This window comes from Canis lupus, chromosome 25, assembly GCF_048164855.1.
Source record: "Canis lupus baileyi chromosome 25, mCanLup2.hap1, whole genome shotgun sequence".
Classification (NCBI taxonomy): domain Eukaryota; kingdom Metazoa; phylum Chordata; class Mammalia; order Carnivora; family Canidae; genus Canis; species Canis lupus.
The window spans coordinates 4677525-4705458 of NC_132862.1; the positions used below are offsets into that span (position 1 = coordinate 4677525).

Sequence of the window (27934 nt, forward strand, 5' to 3'; positions counted from 1 at the left end):
AGGATGGGCTCCCCTGAGCTTAGCAAAGCTCTAGCCTAAAGCCTCTGAGAAGAATTGAGAGAGGGAAGATAAGGTGGTGGTGGTGGTGGTGGGCTTTGTCCTATGGGAATGTGGAGCTGGAGACCAAGAATGTGAGGACTCAGTATAGGACCGGGTGGATGGCTTTATCCAACTTTCGGGAACAGCAACCCAGCCCCCAAACTGGCAACACCTCTCTGTCTCCCCTGGGCCTTTGACCACTCTCTTCTCCTTCCTTTGATTGCTGGTGGTAATTGCTCTCCATTTGGCCATTACTTAGCTCATTAATTGCCTAAAGGAGAACGTCATCCTAGGGTGTGGGTGATTGGCAAAGAAAGCAATGGGATAGGAGGACTCTAGGGGAACGGAAATGGACCTGGACCTGGGAGGGGGCTGGAGTGCAGTAGAGAAGAGTGGGTCTTGTATATCTGGCTCTAGTCAGTGGCGCTCCTCTGCTCAGATCTAGTTTGGAGGAACCGCTTTTCAACCTGGGTGGCTCAGTGGTTGAGTGTCTGCCTTTGCTCAGGGTGTGATTCCAGAGTCCCAGGATCAGGTCCCACATCCCGCTTTCTGCATGGAGCCTGCTTCTCCTCCTTCTGCCTGTGTCTCTGTCTCTCTCTCTCTGTGTCTCAAGTGAATAAATAAATAAATAATCTTAAAATAATATGGACACTAATACTTTAATTCTCTGATACCCTACCATCCTTTTTTTTTTTTAAGATTTTATTTATTCATGAGAGACACACACACAGAGAGAGAGAGAGGCAGAGAGAGAAGCAGGCTCCACGCAGGGAGCCCGACGTGGGACTCTATCCCAGGTCTCCAGGATCACACCCTGGGCTGCAGGTGGCGCTAAACCGCTGTGCACCCGGGGGCTGCCCCTACCCTACTATCCTTTTAATTTTTAATTTTTAATTTTTTTATTTATTTATGATTGTCACACACACACACACACACACACACACAGAGGCAGAGACACAGGCAGAGGGAGAAGCAGGCTCCATGCACCGGGAGCCCTACGTGGGATTCGATCACGGGTCTCCAGGATCGTGCCCTGGGCCAAAGGCAGGCGCCAAACCGCTGCGCCACCCAGGGATCCCCTACCCTACCATCCTTGATGCAATCACACTCTCCATCTTTCCTCCTCCACCATCATCATTACCACCATCGCCATTGCAGTAGGAGCCTCTAAGGTAATTCCCACTGGCCACTGCCTCCCAGTAATTCATGTCCTTATATAAGCCTAGCCCCTCAAGTATGGGCTGTATTAGTGTTGGTGAGGATGTGGAGAAAAAGGAACCCTCATGCACTGCTGGTGGGAATGCAAGCTGGTGCAGCCACTGTAAAAACAATAAGGAGTTTCTTCAAAAAGTTAAAAATAGAACTACTTTACAATCCAGTAATCTCACTACTGGGTATTTATCCAAAGAAAACAAAAACACTAATTCAAAAAGATATATGCACCCCATGTTTACTGCAGCCTTATTTACAATAGCCAAACATGGAAACAACCTAAGTGTCCATTAAGAGACAAATGGATAAGGAAGATGCGATCTGTGTGTGTATGTGTGCACACACGTGTGTGTATAATGAATATTATGCAGCCTTAAAATAGGGTGATATATGCCATTTGTTACAAAATATGTGGATATAGAGGATATTGTGCTATGACCTCACTCATATATGGAATCCAAAACAACAAATGAATAAACAAAATAAATGCAGAACCAGACCTATAAATACAGAGAACAAACTGATGGTTGCAGAGGGGTGATGGGGTGGGCAAAATGGGTGAAGGGAAGTGGGAGATACAGGCTTCCAGTTATGGAGTGAATAAGTCATGGGAATGAAAGGCAAAGCATAAGGAATATAGCCAATGGTATTTTTTTTAGTTTTATTTATTTATTCATGAGAGACACAGAGAGAGAGGCAGAGACACAGGCAGAGGGAGAAGCAGGCTCCACGCAGGGAGCCCAATGTGGGACTCAACCCTGGGACTCCAGGATCATGCCCTGGGCTGAAGGCAGGCGCTAAACGGCTGAGCCACCCAGGGATCCAATGGCCAATGGTATTGTAACAGTGTTGTACGGTGACAGACGGCAACTACACTTGTGGTGAGCGTAGTGTAACACATAGAGAAGTTGAAGCACTGTTACACACCTGAAACTAATGTAACCTTGTATGTCAACTATACTCGATTTTTTAATTTTTTTATTTTTTATTTTTTTTAAAAGATTTTATTTATTCATGAAAGACAGAGAGAGGCAGAGACACTAGCAGAGGGAGAAGCAGGCTCCCCACAGGAAGCCCGATGTGGGACTCGATCCCTGGACCGGGATCACGCCCTGAGCCAAAGGCAGATGCTCAACCGCTGAGCTACTCAGGCATCCCTATACTCAATTTTTTTAATGTATGGGCTGTATTTAATGGCTGGCTGATAGTAAATAGAATAATGACTCGCTTCTAGTGAAAGGATTGGGTGATGGGATGTTACCTCAAGATTAGGTTACAAAGAGACTGTAGCTTCTGTCCTGGGTACTCTCTCACTTGCACTGAGGAAACCCAGCTGCCATGTTGCCAGCTACTCAATGGTGACAAAGAACTGAGAGAAGCCTCAGGCCAATGCCCAGCAAGGCCCAAGAGCCCAGGAGGAACTGAATCTTGCCGATAATCACGCATGTGAGTTTGGAAGCAGATCCTCCATCGGTGGAGACTGCAGATGAGATTGTAGCCCCTGCTGACACACTGGTTGCAGTCTTATGAGAAAATGAGCCAGAGGCACCTACCTAAACCCAGATGCCCAGATTCCTGACCTGCAGAAACTAGGAGATGATTGTGTGTGTGTGTGTGTGTGTGTGTGTGTGGTTTTTTAAAAAGATTTTATTCATTTATTCATAAGAAACACACACAGAGAGAGGCAGAGACACAAGCAGAGGGAGAAGAAGGCTCCATGCTGGGAGCCCAACATGGGACTTGATCCCGGACTCCAGGATCACACCCTGGGCTGAAGGCAGCGCTAAACTGCTGAGTCTCCCAGGCGTCCCAAATGTGTGTTTTGAAGCATTAAGTTTTGGGGGTAATTTGTTCTGCAGCCATAGGTAGTTAATATGGCCACCATCACCACCACCACCACTATCACCACCATCACCATCATTACCACCATCTTCAAACTCACATCATCCAAGTCACCACCATCACTACCAACACCACTATGCTCAGCTCACCACCATACCAGGCATTACAGCTATCAGCACGTCACCACCATCCCCACCTCTACTTTATATTTTTAAAGATTTTATTTATTTATTTGACAGAGAGAGAGAGAGAGAGAGAACATAAGCAGGAGGAATGACAGAGGGAAAGGGAGAAGCAGACTCCCTACTGGGCAGAGAGTCCAACATGGGGCTTGATCCCAGGACCCTGGGATCATAACTTGAGTTGAAGGCAGATGCTTAACTGACTGAGCCACCCAGGCCCCCCCCCACTTTATTTATTTTAAAGATTGATTGATTGATTGATTGATTCGTGAGAGACACAGAGAGGCAGGGACACAGGTAGAGGGAGAAGCAGGCTCCCCGCAGGAGCCTGATGCAGGACTTGATCCCAGGACCCCAGGATCATGCCCTGAGCCGAGGCAGATGCTCAACCACTGAGCCACCCAGGCGTCCCCCACCTCTTCTTTAAATTCAAATGTGGATTTTATAATGAGCACCGTCACCACAATCATCACCTCCAGCTGTAAATGTTTTCCTAACACCCCATATGTACCAGACTCTATGCAAGCCTTAAGATTACAAAGAGGTAGGAGTTAGGACCATAGTCTGGGCCCTCAGAGAATCAGTTGGGGACTCTCTTGTGGGATCAGGACACGTTCATAGAAAGTGAACAGTAAGTCAAGGAAGGCTAACCTTATTGCCACTTTGCATGGCAGGCAAGGCTTCATGGAAGTGTCAAAGGATGGGTGAGACCCGATAAGCAAAGAGGGAGGGGAAGACATGAATCAGCCTGATGTGTCAGGCTGAAAATAAAGTGAGATCTGCCCAGAGGGGAGGATCATGTAGGGGGGCAGTGGGAAATGAAGTTGGAACTGGAAAGGAAGCACATGAAGGTATAATGCATTTGTGCAGGGCTCTACACTTTCTACACAGAGCATTCTCTGTGCTCAGTTGGTTAAGTAGTGCCATCCCCTCAAAGATCTGCCCAGGTTCCCAGCTCAGTCAAAGGAACCAGGTCCGGGACGGAACCTTCAAACCTTCTGCTCCAATCGGAGGAAGCATGGAGTGATGTCCAGCCCACCTGAATCACAGTTCCTCCCATATAGCCCTTGCATATAAAAATGGGCAAGTTAACCAACCTCGAGCTGGTGCTGGTTACACCTCCTTCTCAGGCTGTTGCAGAGACCAGATATCATATGAAAAACACTGCAGATGTTTCCAGGCAGCCCAGAAATGAATGTTATTTCCATCCCCTAGGCTCCCTGTGCCCTCTCCAGCCTAGCACCTTGTCCGTTTGCCTGGAAGCTGGACAGAAGTTGCCTCATTTGCATCCATCGCACAACTCTAGGGGGCAGTTAGCCTGTAAACATGAGGGTAGGAGGTTGGAAAGATACGCTATTGACCAGCTGCTTCTAAAACCTCCCCCTCTAGAATGTCTTTCAGGATTGGCCCAGGAGCGTCAACTCCTCAGTTCAGGCCTGTTTGACAAAAACAAAAACAAAAAAACAATCCTCTTCTGCCTTTTCCAGAAAAACTATTCCCTCTGCCTACTGGGGAGGGTGGGACCCAGAGCCACGATCCTAGGGCTGGAAGGAACCCTCTAGAATTTCTGGATGAAGCTCAGGCCCATCCTCGGCCAGGGAACACATCAAGAATTCCCACGTAGCAGGGAGACAACGCTATGTCACACTACTTACAGCTTTCTTATCCTGAGGCTTTGCTGACACTCACTACCACCCCAGGACATAGGTAGGCCTTATTATTTGCTTCATCTTCACTTCATAGATGAACAAATGGGAGCTCAGAGAGGTTAAGTGATGTGACCCAAGACCACTGAAGTGGTGAATGGCTGTGCTGACCTCAGGATGCCCAATGCCATGTCATGCCCCAACCCCACAGTGTCCTAGGCTCTGAGACACTCAGCGACTTGCCTGAAGTCCCTCATAGATGCTGCAGGGGGTTGGAACCCAGGTCTCCTCTCCAGCCCCTAGAGCACTGTTCTTTCTGCTCCATCACCCTGCACTGGGTAGAAAAACTGCTCCAGGGAAGCACAAGTTTGGCAGCGGGGAGGAAGTAATGATGGGAGGAGAGAGGGGAGGGAGCTGCAACCCTGCGGGTGACTGCAGAGGATGGGGTCGATATGGAGATGGGAGGGCTGGGACTCCAGGGTCCCCAGTTGGCTGGAGCTGGGACCAGCCCTCCCCACTCCATCAGGCCTGAGGCTGCAGGCTGCCAGTGTTCCTCCGCCAAGACCCCTGGAGAGCCCGAAATCAAATATTCCTCTTTCCCTGTTCAGGCAGCCTTATTGCCATTGACAGCAAATGTATTGCTCTAATCTTTTCTCATTTTGCCAAGATGGGCTCCATCCTGACCTCCCTCCCAGCCTTGGAGGCTTCACAGAAGTGGGAGGGATGTGCTGAGGTTGGAGGGAGCTGCAGGGGCTGGGCTGTAAATGGGGCAGCTGCAGTGACCCTAGATTTGATAAGGCCTTGTCTCTAGAAGGCAGGAAGACTAAAAAATTGGGAGCTCTCTGGGTGGGGGTAACCCATGGCTGAGGGTTCCCCTGTGAAAGCAGACGGGAAAGGCTTGGTGGGCAATGGGGAAACAGCCCTGGGGGCCTCAGGGAAGCGGACTTCTGCAGAGCAGACGGGCCTGGTGTGTATGTGTACACTCACATGTGTGTTGGAGCCAAAATTCTAAGCTTGGGAGATGGTCCTGTTCAGACAGGGGAAGGCAGGGTGTGCCCACCCTCTCCAGAGTGGCCAGCCTGCCCCGCCTGTCCTGCTGTCCATTCTGCTGTCCAGAGGAGCCTTGCCAATACGAATGCCCCCTGCTTTTCTGGTTGCTTCTCCTTCTGGTCTTCTCTGCCTAGAAGAGCACTCAGGCTTGGCAAACCTCAGAAAGGTATCCTGGGAGGGCCAGAGGTGTGGGAGGGCAGAAGGAATGAGGCTTGGGAGACACTCAGCCTGGGAGTCAGGGCTGGTACCCAGAGCCCAGGCCAAGGGGAAGAGGGGCTGTGTTGGGCAGTGTGGTTGTGGGAAGCAATTCACCGCTTAGGGCCAGCCAGGATACATAAGAGAGGAACAGCAGATGAGTGGAGCTTGGCCAGGAAGGAGAAGGGGTGGCCCATCTAGAGCAAGAGTAAGGCCGTAAGGCGTGAGGATCCAGTACTCTGGCCCAAGGGAGCCGGGGGCCCCGGGTCCTTCTTCATTTGTTCTGCTAAGATCAAGCCTGAGAGAGAGAGAGAGAGAGAGAGAGTCAGTTCTAGGGTGGTATAGAGTCTCTGTGTCCCATCACGTTCCGCTCATATACCCTCAGGTTGGGCTGCAAGGTCTTCTGGATCCCGACAGTTTGACTATGACAGTCTCAGCCTCTGGGGTTTGTATGTGACCCTTCCCTCTGGCTCTTGCCAGCGAGAAATTCCTGACTGGAGAGGCTGAGCTGGGTCAGAGCTGTGCCCAGGGTTCAGCAGGGCTGGGGTTGAGGGGTGTGGGGGTGTGGTGAGAGGGTGGAGGGAGGGCGATGCCTCTCCTGTCCTCTTCTCTTGCCCTGAGCCACTGCCTTCTATTCTCAAGTGATCTTTATTTCCCTTTTTATGCAGAACTCCTGCCTGGACTCACCTTCCTGCTCCTCTCTGATCATCCTCAACTCCACCTTCGGGAAGGCTTTCCTGCCTCCACGGGTCTTCATCAGGTCCCTGCATTCCCGAGCTGTGTGCCAAGGCCACTCGGGATGGCCATCTGTGCTTTGTTTGGTACCTTTTCTGAGGATAGCTGAGGTGAAATGGGAGGACCCTTCTACATGGCACACTAGGACCTGGAGCTCAAGGTTCAACCAGATGGGAATCACCACTCACTGCCACAGGTGTATGCACAGTGCTAAGTGACCAGGGACACAGGTCACTGTCCTCTCTGAGTCCCTTACCTCCCTCAACTCTGGAGCTACATCTCTCTTACAGAGCCTTCTGTGTGACAGGTCTCAGCTGCGGTCTATAGATCCAGGACTGGAGCCTTGGTCCCACCCTATCTCAGTTTGGAAGAGCCCTCTCGCCCTGGGGGCTGGGGGCTGGGGGCTGGGGGTGGGGGGCTCAGTTTCCACATCCTACAGGGCGTCAGCGCCCTCTGGCGGTCGAAGGCCCATTCACCTGCAGGATGGCAGTTGAAAGGGTCTTCAGAGGATATCTTAGCCCAGAGGTTTCCAACCTTTTAAATTCCCAAAAAAGTTTCCATGATCCTGCCATATTAACAACTGTATGTTTGTGCGTGTGTGTGTGCATGTGTGTGTGTTTATGTAAACTCTTTGGCCAACTTGGGGCTCAAATCCACAACCCAAGATCAAGAGTTGCTTGCTCTACTCTCTGAGTCAGCCAGGTATCCCAACAGTTGTATTTTTAAAATCTATTGGTTTAGAACATACGTAATAACTGAGTTTGGGGCTGCATCACTAAAACTCATTTGTATTTTATCTCACACACACACCCCGCCCCCGCCCCGGGCAATCACACAGTTACACAGAGACAGGTTCCTCAGTCTTCATGGGGCCTGGGGACCATGATCGATCGATCACTCTATGGCCTCTACAGTTTGGGAATCAGAGATTTAAGCCACTCCTCATGTCACAGATGAAGAGACAAGCTAGAAGGGGAGAGATCTGTGTTTTTGTTTGTTTGTTTTTTAAATATTTTATTTATTTATTCATGAGAGACCGAGAGAGAGACAGAGGCAGAGACACAGGCAGAGGGAGAAGCAGGCTCCATGCAGGGAGCTTGACATGGGACTCGATCCCAGGACTCCAGGATCACGCCCTGGCCCGAAGATAGGTGCTAAACTGCTGAGCCCCCCAGGGATCCCAGGGAAAGATCTGTTTAAATTCACATAGCTAGTGCGGGTGTTGCACCAGAATTTGAATTCAGGGTAGATATTTGCCACACAGACAGCCAGTGGCAGTTCTATAGGGGCCTACACAGGGAGGGAGTAGCAGGCAGGGGGGTAGGGGGAGGCAAGAGAACAGACCCACCGCCAAGAAGTGCAGAGAGCCCCAACCTTGTCTTCTTATCATTGGGATTCAGGTAAGACACACCCAGAGGAGCTGTGAAAGGGACCTAAGGGAAGGAGGTGGCGGAAGAATAAACAGAGGGAGAAGTAGAGAGGGGCATCCAGCTCTGCTCTGAGCTCTTTCCCCTATTCTCCCAAACTGCACAGGCTCTAGACAAGTCCTTTAACTTCCCTGAGACTCAGCTTTCTCATCTGTACAATGGGAGGGAACTAGCAGTTGAACATCCCCCTCCCTCTGGGAATAACGCTTCCCCTAGGCTACAGGGCTATTGGGAGGATCTAATGAAAGGTGTGTGGAAGTTCTGGCTAAACAACAAAGTGATTGGGGAAGCGAACTCAGCATCTATAATCCCCTTCATCATCATCAAATCAAACCTCTGAGAAGTAGGTTCTGTTATTCTCCTTTAACACTGCAGATGACAGAAACTGAAGAGTGAGAGGGTCCAGATCTGACTCCTGAGAACTAGCTCTTGGCTGGACTTTTAGGGTTAACAGTAGAAGTGGCACTTGCTATGGTTTACATAAATCTCGAGTCTTTTTAAAGAACCAGCTACTTTCTTCTCCCACTCAATAGCCATTAGAGAGCAGTGGCTCTCAAAGTGTGGTCCCCAGGCTAGTAGCATCAGCATCACCTGCAAATGTGTTAGAAATGCAAATTCTCAAGCCCCACCAAAGACCACTGAATCAGAAATTCTAATGGCGGGGAAAAAAAATTCTGATGGTGGTACACAGCAACCTGTGTTCTTTTTCTTTTCTTTTTTTTCTTTTTTTTACATTTTAGCAACCTGTGTTCTAACAAGAACTCTGGGGGCACCTGGGTGGCTCAATTGGTTAAGCCACTGCCTTCAGTCAGGTCATGATCCTGGGGTCCTGGGATAGAGCCCTGCCTTGGGCTCCTTGGTCAGCAGGGAGCCTGCTTTTCCCTCTCCCTCTGCCTGTCACTCCCCCTGCCTGTGCTCTCTCTGTCAAATGAATAAATAAAATCTTAAAACACACACACACACCCACACACACACACAAAACACAAAAAACAAAAGCCGAGAACTCTGGAAGGGATTCTAATGCACATCAACATCTGAGAATCACTAGTATAGAGCAGGAGCTACTGAAGGTCAGGCATGTTGTCAGAGATGGGACAAAGTGGGGCTGAATGAGCTGTGGTCTCAGTTTTTTTAAAGAGACTGGAATCTAGGGGAGCCACGTTCAGCACAGTAACTACACCCTTCCTGTAAGCAAGGCTCCTGGGTGCTTGGGAGAGGCACTGGTGTGTTTCTGAAGGGGCCTTGGTTCTATTATACTCTGATTTAGTTCAATACTTTATTCATTGTGAGAGGGTGATTCCTAGGCATGAAGTGGGGAAACTATGGATTGGGGGAAGATTTTTTGTTTTTGTTTTTGTTTTGATGAGAGGGAGAAGGATCATCAGAAGAAAGTGACAAAAGAAAGAGAGAGGAGCACAGGGAGACATAAAAATAGTAACAGATACTTATGGAGCCCTAAGCATGTGCCAGGCAGTGTGCTGAGTGTTCTGCAAACACTGTTTCATTGAATCCTTCCAACAGCCCTTCACATTATCATTCTCATCCCCATATAATAGGGAAATAGAGGCACAGAGAAGTCAAATTGCCCATGACACAGGTCATGGGGATGGAAATAGACTTTGAACCAGGGCCAGTATAACCCCAGAGCTCACCCATTTAACCACTCACTATACTTTGCCATTTCTTTTAGGGAAATAAGAAGAAGTAGGGCTGACAGGGCGCCTGGGTGGCTCAGTCAGCTGAGGTCATGCTCTCTGGGTCCTGGGATAGGTGGGGCTCCCCACCTATGGGAGAGTCTAGTCTCACCCAGTGGAGAGACTGCTTCTCCTTCTGCCCCTCCTCCCACCCTCACCCCTACATTCTCTCTCTCTCATTCTCAAATAAATAAAAAAAAATTTTCAAATAAATAAAATCTTAAAACAGACAAAAAAAGGAGTAAGGCCTGTCCTTTGCTCGGAAACCTTCAGTGGCTCACTAGGGCCTTGAGAATCACATCGAACTTACTTGGCCGGGTATTCAAGGTCCCTCACACTCTGAAGCCAAAATTGTTTCCAGTTCTACCCCGACTCACCAAGCAGGAACCTTGCCCACTGGATCGACTTCTCTGTTTTCTCTTGACTCTTCCTACTCCCATCCCCTGGGATCCTATCCTGCCTGCACAGCTGGGCTCACGCGCCTCTTCCTCCAGGCCCACTTTCCTGCGGGTCAGCCCGAAGGGGGGGCTGGCTCTCCCTGCACCCCAGAACCCAGTCCCCACCTCTGCACTCTGCGCCCCTCGCACCCCCAGCGCACCCCGTCCGTGCCTAGCGCACCGCCCGGAACGCAGACGCGCTCCAAACCTCTGGGTTCTGGAACGGAGGGAGGCAGGGAGGGAGCGAGACCTCAGAGAGGCAGAGCGGACGGGGAGGGCGGGGAGGCGACCCCAGGCCGCAGAACGCGCGGAGGCGAGCCCTGGGCGTGACTACACGGATCGCGGCGGCACCCGGTCTCCCTCGCCGCGCCGCGGGGACCCGCGGGGACACTTCCTCTGTCGCGACTCCCGGGCAGGCTGCCCGGCCCGGCGGGGTGGGGCGCGGGGGCGGCGGGGCGCGGGCCGCTCGGGCGGTCACCCGCGTCCTCCTCATTAGCATAAATCCCATTAGCGGCTCCCGGCGCCAGGCGGCTCGGGCTGCCGGGGACGGGGGGGGGGGGGAGAGGGGAGGGGGAGGGGATGGGAGGATGGGGAAGGGTGATGGAGGGATGCGGAAGGGGGACGAGGAGAGGGGGAGGAGGACTAGGAGAGGGGGAGGGGGACGGGGAAGGGGGATGGGAGGATGGGGAAGGGGGACAAGGAGAGGGGGAGAGGGACGGGGGAGGGTGAGGGGGGTGGGAGATGGGGAGGGGGGAAGGGAGGATGGGGACGGGGGATGGAGGGAGGAGGGAGGGGGATGAGGAGAGGGGGGGCTAGGGGAGGGTGAGGGGGTGGGGAGGGGGGAAGGGGAGGGGAGATGGGGAGGGGAAGGATGGGAGGGAGGGGGCAGGCTCAGGTGACCCGACGGGGGGGGGGCGGGGAGAGGGGTGGGCGATGGGGGTGGGAGATAGGGAGGATGGGGAAGGGGGAGGATGGGAGGGGGGAGAGGGAGGGGGCAGGCTCAGGTGACCCGGCTGCGGGGGGAGGGCGGGGGGGGGGGCGCCCGGGGGCTCCTGAGTCCTCTGACAGCGGCGCTTTAGGAGGCAGAGGCCCTTTTACAGCCATTACCTCGCTGGCGTCGCCGGGCACCGGCGCGTGAGACTGGAGGAGCAGGAGGGGAAATAACTAGCCCAGATCTCGTCTCCAATAAGTGGCGGAGCCGGGAATCAAACCCCTGCTTTCTGGCACCAGCTTTCAGGGTTTTCCCTGAACAGGTGCAGCTCCAGGATGCCTCCCTCACCGGAGAGCTGTGGTTTGGGAAGAAAGACGTCAACTCCCACCCCCACCCTCGCTCACACACACACACACACACACACACACACACACACCCCTTTACCTTTCCTGTGCCTCTTCTCACGGGGCTCGTGCAGCAGGAAAGGGGCTTGGGTGGACACGGAGAGGTGTGGTGGCGCCTTGGGTGGAGGGCGGTGAGGCTGGTGGACAGTGACTCGGCCTTCAGGGCCACCACCAGCCCACTGAACTCCCTTTTGCTCACCTAGAGGCTGCCCGAGCTGCAAAAGCAAGAGACCATAGGAGTAAATGAGAGGAGGGCCAACTCTAGTTTGCTGGGAGTTCATGCTTTGGTAGGGAAGATAAGGCTATTTACTGAGCACTTACTGCGGGCCAGGATATCTCATTTATTTCTCTCGACAGGGAACCCTGGGTGGTGCAGCGGTTTAGCCCCTCCCTGCCTTTGGCCCAGGGCACGATCCTGGAGACCCAGAATCGAGTCCCACGTCGGGCTCCCCGTGCATGGAGCCTGCTTCTCCCTCTGCCTGTGTCTCTGCCTCTCTCTCTCTCTTTCTCTCTCTCTCTGTGTGACTATCATAAATAAATAAAAATTTAAAAAAATTATTTCTCTCGACAACTCTATGAAGCAGGTACTATTATGATTTCCATTTGTTGATGAGGGAACAAAGGCACAGATGACTTGTGAAAGGCCATGTGGAAGAACCATAGTACAAATGGGGTGACATGTGGGGGCTGGGGACAGGATGCTAAGGGAGCTTCCAACAAAGGCATGGCTCCAGGCCTCAGAGACCTCCCTGAAACACACAGAAAACTCTTAAGCTGCCTAGGAAGGGTGAGTAGAACTTGGCTAGGGGAAAAGGCAGTGGGGTGGGGTGTGGGGGGTGTGGGGGGGTGTGGGGAGGAAGAACTGCAAACAAATGCTAGAAGGGTCAGCAAGTGGAGCTCCAGGGGCAAACCAGGTCAGATGAGGGGACCCTTGGTAGGGATCTTGGTCTTTGCTGAGGAGGAAGTTGAAATCGTTAATGATTTTAAACAAGACAGAGACATGATTAGAGTTGCATTTTTAAAAGATCACTCCAGGGGCGCCTGGGTGGCTCAGCGGTTTGGTGCCTGCCTTTGGCCCAGAGCATGATCCTGGAGTGTCCAGGATGGAGTCCCACATCAAGCTCCCTGCATGGAGCCTGCTTCTCCCTCTGCCTATGTCTCTGCCTCTCTCTGTGTCTCTCATGAATAAATAAATAAAATATTTAAAAAAAGATAAAAGATCACTCCAGGCAGGCGTTAAGAATGTAAGTGGGGTGGGGGGCACCTGGGTGGCTCAGTGGTTCAGCGGCTGCCTTCAGGCTCAGGTCATGATCCCTAGAGTCCCAGGATGAATCCCTCATTGGGCTCCCCACGGGGGCCTGCTTCTCCCTCTGCCTATATCTCTGCCTCTCTGTGTCTCTCATGAATAAATAAATAAAATTTAAAAAAAAAAGGAATGTAAATGAGGGTTAAACAATTTCATTGGTGGCTACAACTGCTGTAATGGACTAGGGTGATGAAGGTAGGAGGGAGAAGAGTGTGCACACAATGGATACTTAAGAGTTGCACTCAGTAACTGGACAAGAGGTGAAAGGGAGAGGAAGAAAGCTGAGTCATTTCACACCCTCTTCTCTCTTTCCAATCATTAGGTCCAATCATTTAATAAATGCACTTCTTTGCGTGAATATCTTTCCCACCATCTGCCCCTCCTTACCATCCCTCCTGCCACTGGCCTAATTTGGCTCATGTCTTTTTTTTTTTTTTTTTTTCCCTAATGGCACAGGAAGAGTCTTTTTACTTTCAGATTTTACCCTCTTAGGCAATCCTCCATGCCAGCTGAGCATATGACCCATGTAAAATGCAAACCTAGTCAAAGTCTGACTAAATCCCATTGTCTTGTCATGTGTCTGTTATAGGACAAGTCCAATTCCTTCCTGGTCTAGTCTCTACATACTTTACCAGCTGCAGCTGCCTCTTTTACTCCTCAAGCCAAAGTTGCCTAAGAAGGCCTCATACCCACTGAACCCCCAATGTCACCTGAGTGTTAAGGTAAATGTTCCTTCATAGCCCTAAACCTTCATAAATTGTTTGCTTGTGTATTTATTAAATATACAGATGACTCATTCCTGAGAGGTCACAGGATCCTCCCATTGCTAGGAATGTGCCACCCCTTGTATCTGGTAAATTCCTATTCACATTTCAAGTCCTAGCTCAGACATCAAGTCTCTGTAGGCTTTTCGAACACTCCCACTCCCCAGATAGGATTAACTGCTTCTTCATCTGTACTTCTAACTCACTTTACACATATTGTGTCCTCATACTTACTGTAGGATAGGGGTCTAAGGAGGCACAGACCAATGAAACAATGAATGCTCCTGACCTTAAAGGGTTGTGGGAAGGATAAAGTGGTATAATAATGTAGAGTTAATATTTACTTTCTTTATATCTTCCCTAATAATATTAATAACAGGGCAGCCCGGGTGGCTCAGTGGTTTAGCACCGCCTTCAGCCCAGGGCGTGATCCCGGAGACCCCGGATTGTGTCCCACGTCAGGCTCCCTGCATGGAGCCTGCTTCTCCCTCTGCCTATGTCTCTGCCTCTCTCTCTCTCTCTGTTTCTGTCTCTCATGAATAAATAAATAAAATCTAAAAAAAAATATTAATAACAATATGTATTACAGCTTCTATAAAGTGTAAACTCTAATAGTGTTCCAGACACAGTTTGCTCTGGGAATAAACCTGTGACACAGGGATAGTACTATTATTTCTGTTTTATAGTTGGAGAACACGAAGTACAAGAAGGGTTACAAAGTGATAATACAAGTGGTTCAGTGGTATGCCTGCTGCGCAAAAGAGCTCCAATGGTATTTGTTTAAATGGAATCAAGTTTTCTGGTTATGAAACCTGTGACCTTTCCTTTAAAACACACTGCTTCCTGTATGCCTTGGCCAGTATTTTTTCAAATTGCGGGTAGCCACTCATTATTCAGTAATGAATTCAAAGACGTAGAGAGGACTGATAACGAGGTGGGGGTGGGGGGAGACTAGAGAAGTTCAGAGTACATCGCATTGTAGAAGGATGAGCGGAATTCTGTGATACTTGGCTGTAATGTCAAATATATTTCTCACTGTGAATCTGCACGACGACTTAAGAAAGCTCTGTGCTTAGCACAATGCCAAGTGCTAAGTGAACATTTATTAAACAGAATTATAGCACTTTTATTTTGCATTTATTCCTACCCCTACCCCTCCAGCTGTCTCCTCCATTCTTGGCTACTGGAAAGCAGAGATCGTATCATCTGTATTTTTCTGATACCTAGTAGACCACTTGTTACGAATTTAGGGCTCCCAATAAATGCATGTCAAATAAAAACCTGGAGGAATGCATCCGTGAATGAAGGCATTACATAGCTCAATAAATATGGTTACAAATGACTGCTGTTCTATCTCCTTCCGGAATTCTTCCTATTGAACAGCGAGACCTGACACTGTTCAACTGACAGTTTCCAAAAGCCCTATTTTCCTGCCCGGGGGGAAACAGCAAGGCCGAGCATAACCCGCACTCAAGAAGTATCATTTGCCCTTATTTTTATTTATTTATCTTATTTATTCATGAGAGACACAGAGACGGAGAGAGAGGCAGAGACACAAGCAGGCTCCATGCAGGGAGCCCGATGTAGGACTCGATGCCGCGTCTCCAGGATCACGCCCTGGGCTGAAGGCGGCGCCAAACCGTTGAGCCACCCCGCCGGCCCCTCATTTGCCCTTAGTCAATATGGTACCCTGAACGGCTTCAGGAAAGGGATCCGGACTGGGGGGAGACCCTAAAAACAAACAACGCCCCCGCCCGTCTGTTAACCTTAGTCAAAATGGCTGCCTTTGGCGTCGTCTCGTCAGCACGCGCATGCGCGGTGCTGGCCTTCCCCCTCCCCACTCGGGGGCGCTGGTGCGTGCGTCGCAGCGTCGAGGGCCAGCGCGGGAGGAATAAATTTCTCTGTGATTGGTTGGTGCAGGATTTCAAACCCGAGCCGGAGGCGCGGTGCTGCTCTGCCGTTGGGTGAGGCGCGGAGGGGAGCGAGTGGAAGGCGGCCCAGGTCGGCCCAGGTCGGGCCGGGTCGGGGCGGGCGGACCCGGCTAGGTGGGCGCCGGGGGCTGCGAGAGCAGGTGCGTCCGGCTCCGGGCTTGCGGTAGGAGGGGGAGTGTCCCGGGGGGTGAGCCGGGGCCGCGGCGGGCTCAGCAGGGGACCGGCGTCGGCAGCCCGCCCCGGGCCTCCCGCGGAGGGCTTCTCTCTCCTCGCTGTGTTTTGCGGGAAGCCGGGGGCATCTTTTTGGGGCGGGGGCTCGAGCAGGGCAGGACCCACCCCCGGAGAGGGGACTCTCTCTGGAGAACGAGGCCGGGAGCGGGTGGGGGTAACACCCCCATTCTCTTGGGCGGACGCCAGGGCTTGGGGGCAGGGAGGAGGCCTGGTGTGTGTTTGAGAGGCCGGGGCGGCTTGAAGTGGAGCCTCTCCCTGTGGGCTGTGCGTGTCCAGGTGCGCTGGCCGGGCCGCGGCATCCCGCCCGCCCCATCCTAATTCTTAGCTTTAGGAACAGCGCTGGGCCTTAACTTCTACGGTTCCACGTAGGTGTCTCTCTTCATTGGATTTTCGCTCGCAGGCGGAGGGAGTGTCTAGCAACGTAGGGTGGGTGAGAAGATAAGCCTTTTTCCCTTTTTTTTTTTTTTTAAGAATTCCCATTATCATTCTCTTGAATGTGTAGGGTGAACTTTTCGAGTTATTGAAAGGGTTTAGAGAAGACGCCTTTCCTCCTGTAGCTTAAGTATTCAACAGGTACTCACTCAGTGCATAATGTAAGTACAAGACAGTCTTCTTTTTTTTTTTAATTTAAGATTTTATTTATTTATTCATGAGAGACACAGGCGGAGGGAGAAGCAGGCTCCATGCAGGGACCCGACGTGGGACTGGATCCCGAGTCTCCAGGATCACGCCCTGGAATGAAGGCGGTGCTAAACCGCTGAGCCACCCAGGCTGCCCCCAAGACAGTCTTCTTTAGCTTTCAAACAGCTGGAGCTTTGTTCGGGCCAGTAGAGCATAGGACTTAACACTGGTGAATCTAGTAGGCCTCTGCCCTGTTGAGTATACTGTACAGTAGTACAGCCCTTTTAGATAATATTTTAGCAATGTTTATCAAGAGCTCGAAGAGGTTTTTACCCTGCAATATAGTAATCCCAGCCTTGGAAAACTGTTCTAGGGAATCCAGCCACCTAAAGAGAAGAAAAAAACAAAACAAAACAAAACTGTTCACAGTGATGTTCATTCATTCAGGAAATGTCTATTAATCATTTGCCAAATGTCAGGCACTATTCAGGGTACTAGGGGCTCAGCAGTGAACAAAACAGACAAAAATCAGTTGCTTCTTGGAACTTAAACTGTTGAGGCAGAGAATAAAATAAGTTTTTTTTTTGTTGTTTTTTTTTAAGATTTTATTTATTTATTCATGGGCGACAGAGAGAGAGGCAGAGACACAGGCAGAGGGAGAAGCAGGCTCCATGCAGGGAGCTCAATGTGGAACTCGATCCGGAGACTCCAGGATCACGCCCTGGGTGGAAGGCAGGCGCTAAACCACTGAGCCACCCGGGGATCCCCAGCAAATAAGTTAATATATAAATATGTTAGATGGAGATAAGTACTTTGGAGGAAAATAAAGCAGAGAAGTGTTAGGGGTAAAGGCTGCAATTGAAAAGTGGGTAGTTAGGAAAGACCTCACTGTGAAAATGACATTTGAATATATCCCTGAAGGAGATGAGGGAGTGACCATGCAGGAGATTCTATGTAAATGTAACTGGAAAACTGGAAATTCCATACATATCCAAAGAACAGAATGGTCAAGTAATTGTTAATCCACTTTTTGTAACTTAATGGAAATATGATAGAGAAAAGCAAAACACAAAATTATATCTATGATTGCAATATTGTGAGATATAAGTATATAATGGGCAAAGTTTAGATAAGGAGATGCAGGTAATTAGAGTGATGAGGTTTTAGTTTCACTATTAAAAAACATTAATTTTTTTGAACTTAGAAAATTCAGAGTGTGAAGCAGTGCCCTATCTCTGTCAAATGAGTGCTATTGATAATAGGGGTAATTTTGACTGAAACTGTTAGGGAATGCTTTAGTGAATTGGGAAGACACTAGACCTTGAGGAACGGAACACTGAAGAATGGGAAGAATTCACAGAATAAGAAGGAAAAAGAACTTTACTAAGTATACTAAGCTAGTGATAATTTTCTGAGACATAATAATCAGCTCCTTTCTTGGTAGTCTTCATTCAAGTTGGACTGAGAACATTCTGTTTACTCTTTCTGCAGTTCATTTGTTCATAAGAACATTTGGTTTCAAGATAATCCTTCTGTCTGCCAGTTGTGTAGAGGCTTTTGATACAGTGAAGCAGAAGCTGGACTTTCGGGAAAAAGAATTGCTCTGAAATACTTTCATATGAAAGAATCTTGTAGTATTGAGACTGTCTTAGGGAATGGTTTTCTTTGGCAGTGGAAAACCTGTATTGCTGAATTCTTGGGAATCTCCAGATTTAGTTTGTGAGAATGTTTTTCATTAAAACTGTTTCCTGAAAAACTCAGGCAACCTTCCATTGCTTTGTCTTACAATATTTAGTTAGCACCCTTGGTGCATCTAAAACGTGATGTATGGGTCTCTTAATAATGTTGTTTCTAGGAGGAAGAAGAGGATAGAACTTTTCCCAGGATACTCTGCAGTTAAGATCTGTAATAGTCTGTTATTCTGAAGGACGATGTCTGTCTCTTGGCTGGGTGATTGAAATTAAATTGGGGACTCAAAGCAATCACATCAAGCTGAGACTCTTTCCTGGTGATGTGAAATTGCTCCCTCAGGGATACTCACAGATTGGGAATCTGTAACATAGTGACTTCTCCACCTCTGGGGCTTCTCATCAATAACAGCTGAGATTCTCTAACACCTTTTTGTTTAAAGTGCTCCGCAAACTGATTTCCTTGCTACACGCAGATCATTTCAGCTTTCCCAAAAGGCAGCCGCCTCTGTAGTGCAAAGTGACAGCTGTTTTACAGCTGCAAAGCAATGTACTACAATATGACTTTGTTTTTGTTTCCTTTCACATTAGTGTATCTCCTAGCTATGGAGCTGATAAATAATAAAGGGGGAGAAATAAAGGAGTATTCATGTGGGTGGAAAATGTGACCCAACAGAAAAATTAAGACCATTTTTAATTGACATTGAATAGGATGAGTAAATTTTAGCTGTTTGAGTTACAATTTGGCTGAGATATCAGAGTTAGTACTGATGCAGAAAGATATTTTTGTCATCTATAAATAATTCCTGAATGTCACTTCTATAGAACATTAATAAAAATACATAGTCCCCTGGCATATAAAGAGAAGAGGATTATATTTTGCCAGTGCCGTTTTTGGATTACCCTAAGTAAACCTGTGTTAGAGGAAAAGCTATTCTCGGATGCTACAAGCCTCGTGTAAGACAGCTTGCCAAAGAGCCTAGACCTGGTCAAATTTTGCTATCTTCTCCATTCTTCTTGGTCTGGGTTCCAGCTATGATTTGGTAATCACGTGGTAGGATGTAAATAATAACCATCAGACCAAAACAAAAAACAAAAAAAATGTCATACCCACTTTTAATAGTAAGGTTCGATTTTTACATTATAAAACTTATACCTACATGAATCGATGATGCTCTGTGAGGTAAATAGGCCAGGTGTTATTGTTCCCCCTTATAAATGAGTCTCAGAATTTGACTTATCCCAGGTTATACTAGCAAATAGAAGAACTCAAACTTTATTCCAGGGCTTCTGTCCAAACCACCCCTTTTTAAAACTGTTGATTCAGTTTTCATCAGTATTATACATTGATGTTCAGATGGAATGGAAATTCTTTTGACCATAGGATCATGGGTGTGTGTATGTATTCTCTGATTTCATTCATTTATTTATTTAATAAACTACGCCCAACATGGGGCTCCCACTCATGACCCCCGAGATCAAGAGTAGCATGTTCTATTGACTGAGCCAGCCAGACACCCCATCAAATATTTATTTTTAAATACCGAGTGTTACTTGGTTTCAGTAGTGCCAAAGGTAAGGTTTCCGCTCTCATGTATAGTCTACCTGGGATATAGGATAGAAATGTGGTAAAGTTAGAGTGCAAGGTTTATGTGTCTGAGTGCCAGCTGAGCAAAGCAGTGGGGGAAAGGCCAGTTGAAGTGAGTGATGACAGCCTGCCAGCAATTAGGGGATGGATAGAAAACATGAGAGAAAAATCCATGGGTAATCATACTTGTCTGAAAGGGAGTAACTTAAGGTGATTCTGAGGTTTGAAACAGAGTGAATGATAAGGAAATCAAAATTGGGAGTCAATAGGGTAAGTCAGTTGGTAGAGTAGTTGCTAATATATAATGGGGAAGGCTAGAACAAAATCTCAGAATCCTGCTTCACCTCCAGGGCACCCCAAGCAAACCGAGAACTATAGGACTGGGTTAGGAGAGAGGCCAAGGAGGAATGGGTGATCATCTGGAAAGCTGTAATGACGAACATGGGATAGTTTGATAAGTTCTTTAAGAGATTGGAGGATTGAATTTCAGGGAATCTCTGGTGTTGAGAGGGAAGAATAGAAAAAAAAAATCCGTAAACCCTTCATAAAACTCTAAATCTGGAGACTCTGATGGTCTGACAGTTAAGGTTTACTTACCTCTGTTTTATAACAGAGCACTGGGAGTTCAGTTAAGCAACTGTCTCCTGGGGACCAGGCATCATATTTGAAGCATAATGTAGTAGATGGAGATGGTTGTGTGCGATAACTGTTACTACGATGAGGAGATGTCCCCAGGTAGGTTCTCTGTGTCTTTAGTCTTTTTAGGAATCTGGTTGTTTTCAAGAGCCAACTCTCCCCCCGCCCCCCCAACCCTCACTCTAGGGAATGGTATGCACAGAACACAGGCAAGAAGAATAATGGGCTAGAGGAACTTGAGAAAATGTGAGGATTTCTTTTAAAGGGGACAAAGGATGAGGTTGTATTGTCATTTAAAACAACAATCCTTCTGATTTTTTTTTTTTTTTTTAACAACCAGTTTTTAATACTCGAGTTGCACTGTGCAATCTTCCTTTTCTGCATTCTTGGGCAGTTAGAGGTTTTCCTATGTACTGAATTCACTGCCTTACAGTCTCAGAATATATAGGTGAGTGCTGAGATAATGGAAATCAGTGCCCTACATTAAAACTGATCAGTCTCTTCCCATTTTTACTGGAGCCAAAGGAAATCATCATTTAAATAAACTACTGAATGCCCTGCTCCTGCCCTGTAGCATTTGGGTATATATTGCCTGTTTTGTCATACTGTTAAACCCATGGGCATCTCCACGACTTCTAGATCTCTTCCTGTCAGTTTTAATGCTATTCTTTAGTTTTGTTCTTAGTTTAGAGAAAGATCTTTGTAATAAATTTGTTAGTCTGGTTGCTTAGCAGCTTGCTGTGATTATGTAGCTTGGAACAGATACATTGCCATTTGAAATCTTGGTTTCCGGCCCTGATTCAGGTATATGTTGCCTCCAAGCTTGGAATTGAAAGCTTTTTGGCTATTAGACCAATCATCATTTGAGTACAAATGAATAACTCTGTAGCATTTAGTAGAAAATATCTTTATGTTTATATATTCCTTTGTCCTTTGTGGTTTTTTTTCCCCCTGTACTGCCCTCATAGCTTCTGGTACAATCTTCTTAATGTTGTAAAATAACTAAACCTTCATAAAAGAGTTCTTAAAATTTAATTTAGATGCATGAACTAAGGACCTGGACTAGAATGTTGAAGGAGGACTTGGAGAAACATAAGAATCCAATGGTGGGGGGAAAAAAAAAAGAATCCAATGGTGTTTCTAAAGACATTCAGTTTTCAAATGAAATTTATTTTTTATTTCATTTCCTTGTTAATTTTTTTCCTTGATAATTTTTATAATGTCCAGTTGATGTCTTCTTTTTCTTGACTGTTAAATGAAGATCTTATTTCCTAAAAGTGTTTCCAGTTAAAGTCCATTCAGAATAGAACTGTCTGTAAGGACACTATTTTTTTTTTTTTTAAGATTTTATTTATTTATTCATGAGAGACAGAGAGAGGCAGAGACACAGGCAGAGGAAGAAGCAGGCTCCCTGCAAGGAGCCTGATGCGGGACTCGATCCTGGACCCTGGGATCACGCCCTGGGCCAAAGGCAGATGCTCAACCACTGAGCCACCCAGGCATCCCAAGGACACCGTTTTTAATGTAATATCAGCAGGTCTTTGGGGGGAAATATGAAGCCTGAAATTCACTATATAGAACACAGTAGCAAATGATTTTTTTCCTTTGCCCTTCTAACTGTGAAGGTGGTGTATTGTCTCCTTGGTGCCAGAATGTGGTACAACATAATCCTTTGCCTATACTTAGTATAAATTTATTAGACATAGTCCCTGCACACAGTCCAGCAGAGAGCCCTGCATTACAGAAATAATTCTTGTGCTGCTGAGCTGGCGATTTCCTCACTTAATCACTTGTGTGACGTCATCTGTGCCGTTGGTAGGAAATGTGCTGACCATGTCCTGCGTTTTAAAAGGCAGTTGCAATAGGGGTACTAGCTAAAAATGAAATTAAAAATAAACCTTTTAAGTTACGTTGAAGGGCTTCAAAGTCCAGAAGGATTAAAGTGGCAAAAGCATTATATTAATCAATAGACTAAGAACCACATTTTATAGTTGGTTACCTAGTAATCAACTGACATGCTTGTCCCTAATTGCTTTCCTTGCAGCTCCAGAGTGATTGCAGAGTGGAGGAAAAGAAGTAGGCAGGAAGGGGTGTTATATTTGGAGGTCTGAAATGCTTCTCTGATTTTCAAATGAGTGTTAAACATTCCGACTTTGTTTTTATAATAAAGATTATACAAGACCGATTGTTGGCTTGAGATCCTTATAATGATAGCTACAAATGGAAGAGTCCAGATGTTAGTCACTGATGGCTGTATTGGATTGCTACTGAATCTTTTGTCTGGGGGAGAAGGCTGGACCCCTAATGTATATTTGATTTCTTGGCAGAAAGATGGATACGACGATGCTGAATTTGCGGAATCTGTTTGAGCAGCTTGTACGCCGGGTGGAGCTTCTCAGTGAAGGAAATGAACTCCGTAAGTCATCCTGAGCTGGCCTGTGTGAAGAGAAAAAACAGATTTCAGATTTTGGTTTTCTACAAAGCTGAAGTGTGTTCCAGTCTTAAAATTGTTTTTCATTGGGGCTTTCTAAAAAGAATGTGATAGTCACTTATCCATGGTCAAAGCTTAATGGACACTCATTTTAACTGGTCACTTTTTTCTTATAGTTCTTAAATGGGTTTGCCCAGATTTCTTTCATTATCAAGATTCTCTTTCCCTTGAATACTTGGTATTAGTTGCCAATATCACTTTCATACTATGAACTGAGTAAAATCTGAAGTTCCCAGGATGTTGCTTCTTTCTTTAGAGTAGTAGTTGTCTGCATTTTTTTTCCTGGGCTTTCCCTCTGTGCTATAAAATATTTTCAGTTGAGAAGAAAAATGTCAAAATTTCATTTTGAAGAAGGGACTATTCATCTGCCTTTATCTGTGTCATATATTTGATTCTTAGAAAGGGTTGAAATTGGGTAGATAGAAAGCTAGGGAGGAAAAGGAGGTGGTGATAGAACAGTGGTCTGGGAGGTAGATTAGTGAGAAAAGAGGTGGGGCTGATGGCCCTGACTTACGTGATCTAAGGGAATTATTTTTTTAAGAGATTTTATTTATTTTTTCATGAGACACACACACACACACACACACACACAGGCAGAGGGAGAAGCAGGCTCCATGCAGGGAGCCTGACGTGGGACTTGATCCTGGGACTCCAGGATCATGCCCTGGGCTGAAGACAGGCGCTTAACCGCTGAGCCACCCAGGCTGCCCAGGGAATTATTTTTTATCAGCTTTTCTTTGGGTTGCCATTCTCTTCTATTTCAGATTTTCTTTAATATCTAATTTAGTAAGCATTGCTCTTAAGTCAGCCTCATTGGCATAAAAGTAATGTAAGAACTGCATCTTCAACTTTTATTTTTTAGTTTTTTAGATCTTCACAGTACTTAGCATGGTGTCTTGCTTATGCCATTCAGCATTTTCTTTAATTTGATGTTTTTAATAGCTCTTATCCACTTACAGGCCTTTAAAACAATATTCTATTTTTTCTCTCAGTAGTTGTTGCATGGCCCTATCATCCGATACCAGCTCAGTTACCATGATGGCATACTAATTAGGTTTCTCTTTGAGGTCACATCATCTCAGAAGATGGATTACTTTGGAACCCAGTGGGGAAGAGTATTGAATAAGAGATCTTAAAATTCAGGCTCATTCAGCAAATATTTAGTGAGAACCTAAAACAGCTTCTAGCACACGTTGAGTTGAGGGAAAGGAATGACTGACTAAATGGCTTCATGGACAAAAGTAGGGTTTGAGTATAGCTGTAGATGTAGGGTAAGGTCCCAACAGACACAGGTGAGAGAGGGCAATTAGGATGGAGGCAAGCGGGTGTGGGGCTTGAGGGGAGTAGGAGTAGGGGGAGTGGCATAATCAGCAGAGCTTTTGGAAGATGACCCTGGCAGAGGTAGAGTCTGAGAGACTAATGAGGATGTGGTTGTCATAGCTCAGGGAAGAGTCAGAAGGAGCCCTACCTAACTCGAATGGTGTTTGTGAAGATGGAAATAAGGAAAAATGGAATAGAAGAGACTGTGATTAATAAGATCTCTAGGAGGAGACAGCCAATAGGATATGGGGGCAGAGGGAGGAATCTGAGGTTTGGAGTCTAAATAACTAGTGCAGGCTTTTAACTTATTTCTGTATCTGTTTCTCCATCTGTAAAATAAGAATTCAAATGTCTTTATCTTCTTTGTGGGAGTGCTGTGAGCATTTGGGGATAAAACGAGATACTAGTTGTGAAAATACTTTGGAAGTAATTATGCCAAAAAAAAGATACTTATTTTTACAGGTATCCTTGTTTTATAAACACATTTCTATCTTCCCATTGATTTCTGTTATAAAATAGTGGTATGTTTTGCCTCCCTCTCTAAATTCCTGACTTGGAATGTTGGCTTTTGAGGAAATAGAGTGGCTTTGTGTTTTCCAGACTTCTAGAGTCTTCTTTCTGCAACCATCTCAGTCTCTGTCCTCTTCTTTTTTTTTTTTTTTAATTTTTATTTATTTATGATAGTCACAGAGAGAGAGAGAGAGGCGCAGAGATACAGGCAGAGGGAGAAGCAGGCTCCATGCACCGGGAGCCCGATGTGGGATTCGATCCCGGGTCTCCAGGATCGCGCCCTGGGCCAAAGACAGGCGCCAAACCGCTGCGCCACCCAGGGATCCCTCTGTCCTCTTCTTTGATCCTAGGAATTCCTCCTATGGTTAAGTGTCCTCACTCCTTGTTCTTGTCTTTCATCAGTCACTTCATTCTTCTCTCTCCTTTTTATATAGGTTTGTTGTTGTTTTTAGCGAAGTCCAAGGTTCCTGCAAGATCAGAGTGAAGGTTAATATTCAAATAAAATGACTTTTAATAACCTAGTTATCTTTGATTTCCCCAGTCTACATTGTTTTTATCTCTCTCTCTCTCTCTCTCTTTTTTTTTTTTTTTTTTTAGGAGATTTTATTTATTCATGAGAGACAGAAAGAGAGACAGAGACACAGGCAGGGGGAGAAGCAGGCTTCCCTATGGGGAGCCCGATGCAGGACTCGATCCCAGGATTTTGGGATCACGACCCGAGCCAAAGGCAGACACTCAACCACTGAGCCACCCAGGTGCCCCTTTATCTCCTGTTTTTATTTTATCATGAGCTGCCCGAACTTTTTTTATGTTGTTGGTGTGTAAATTGGGAATAAATATAACTGTATCAGGTACATGTTGTGTGCCAACACAATGCTAGGTTTGTTAGGCTATATACAGTAGGTGAAAACTACAGTGTATATGACATGGTAGTCTTCATGGAAGATTATGGTATTTAAGTTTCAGAGATAGGTTTCAGAACAGAAAATAACACAAGTGTCAAAATACATGCTCTTGGGAAGTATAGAAAAATGTAATGTGGAACAAACAGATTAGGAAAGGATTCATAGAACAGATGGGACTAGAAGAATGGATACATAAAGAAGAGTGTAGGTAGAGCATTCTGTTTGGAGTACACAGCTTGGTCACAAGGGAGAAGGCAGAAATAAGCATGGGTCTGTTCTGGGAGCAGGGACAAGAAAAAGGGTATTGTGTAGCGGTGGGAGGGAGGTAAGTTTGAATAGACTGGTGAGGTGGACTTGGATGCCTGGAGTTTAAATTTGATCTGAACTGCAATTCTTCATTTATTTGTGCAATGAATACTTAAGTGCCTACTGTGTGCTGCAAGGTACTGGAGATAAGAGACACTGCCCCCTTGCCCTTAAGAAGCTTGGAGAATGGTGGGGAAGACAAAGGGAAGCAGAGGCTGTGCAAAGGCCCGAGGAAGAGTGAGCTGAGAAAGCAAGATCTCTGGGACGGTTTTAATCTATTTGCTGAGCTGTGAACCAAATCTTGGGGTTTTTTTGTTTTGTTTCTAACGAATCAGAGATTATCCCCAATTTGTTTAAAGGAAATTTCCCTTATCTCTCTTTTGATAGATGCATTTCATAGTTTAATATATACATAACTTTTTAAAGGAGATAATTTGAATTTAATAAATCTTTTGAATGTGTACTTCATGACAGGGGCTAGTACCAAATTGGAATTGTGATTCACAAACTGACCCAAAAAGTGTGATGCTTATTGATCTCCAGTATCAGAATTTTTCTTGGTCTGTCATCTAACGTGCCATTTTGACCCATTCTGGCAAACTTATTTCTTAACAGATTTATACATAAGTAAATAGTTCTGGTTAACATCTTAGCAGATGTTCTGGTTTTGGTCTAACGTAAACTAGGTTGAACTAGTAATTGAATCATTCATACTATTAAAATAGGAATTCTTTTCTGGAAATGAACTGATACTCTCTTTGGTTTGAGTTCCATGGTCCAATTCAGTTAGACCTATAACGTATGCCAATTAACAATGAATAGGGATTAAAACCCAAATTTAATAAGGCTTATCAAGAAGGAGTGTCCTAAAGAGCAAAATTAGGTCCAATGGAAATCTTTTCATTCTCAAAATTGTTTTTCAGTTCAGTAAATATTTGAGTGTGTGTGCAGTACTATATTCAGAAACATTTAATTGACCACAGTGTGGAGCTAGAAAGTTTTTAGATGTGTAGTTGAAAAGTATATTTCTTGGGTGGGGATGACTGGGTGACGGGCACTGAGGTGGGCAATTGACGGGATGAGCATGGGGTGTTATTCTGTATGTTGGCAAATTGAACACCAATAAAAAACAAATTTATATATAAAAAAAGAAAAGTATATTTCTTCTTTATTTTTATGAAATTGAAGTACTATTACATACATTAGAAAAGTATACAAATCGTAAGTGCAGTACCTGACAAATTGCCAGAGTGAACATGGCTAAGAACCAGCTCTTTAAAAATTTTTTTTATTAATCTACATTGTTGAAATAGTTAAATTTGCAAAAAGATATTTTGTTTTCTTTCTTTTTTTTTTTAAGATTTTATTTATTCATTCATGAGAGACACACACAGAAAGAGGCAGAGACACAGGCAGAGAGAGAAGCAGGCCCCATGCAGGGAACCCGATGTGGGATTCCAGGATCATGCCCTGGGCAGAAGACGGCGCTAAACTGCTGAGCCACCCGGGCTGCCCTGTTTTCTTTTTCTTTAGGAAGGAAAAAATTTAGTTATTTATTCTAAACTGTTAACAAAACCAACATACTCTCTAAAGCTATTTGAATTGTAGTTATATCTATATATCTATATCTATATCTATCTTTGATACTTTTATTGTCTAAGATAACTAGATCCTAGTATTCTGCTTAAAACCTGTCATTTGTTACAAACTGAAGTGTCCTTATGTGTAAGACTTGCTTTCTCTAGATTGAATTCCCATCCTAATTTGTAAGTTTGAAATTTAGTCAAATTATTAAGACTGCTTAAAAAGGACACTATATTCATTGTTTCTATGCTCTTAGGTT

At 46.2% G+C, this 27934-nt stretch overlaps 1 protein-coding gene and 1 long non-coding RNA gene across 8 annotated transcripts in view; one reads left to right on the forward strand and one right to left on the reverse strand.

Moving 5' to 3' along the window:
* Positions 1-1900: 1900 nt before the first annotated feature.
* LOC140617115 (uncharacterized) lies at positions 1901-12101 on the reverse strand. Its single transcript, XR_012017356.1, has 2 exons — positions 11835-12101; positions 1901-6464 (listed from the first exon to the last, which is right to left on the reverse strand). It is a non-coding gene; the product is annotated as an uncharacterized lncRNA (long non-coding RNA).
* Positions 12102-15731: 3630 nt separating this feature from the next.
* RACGAP1 (Rac GTPase activating protein 1) overlaps positions 15732-27934 on the forward strand; it is a 28148-nt gene continuing 15945 nt past the window's right edge. The window contains exons 1-3 of one of the 7 annotated variants that reach the window (XM_072797984.1): positions 15825-15935; positions 16529-16619; positions 22887-22975. In XM_072797984.1, the coding sequence (XP_072654085.1) occupies positions 22891-22975 (85 nt within the window). In that variant the 5' untranslated portion in view covers positions 15825-15935; positions 16529-16619; positions 22887-22890. Of the gene's footprint in view, positions 15936-16528; positions 16620-22886; positions 22976-25489; positions 25636-27934 lie in introns of those variants that run through there. The other 6 variants (XM_072797983.1, XM_072797981.1, XM_072797982.1 and 3 more) reach the window with 6 other exon arrangements.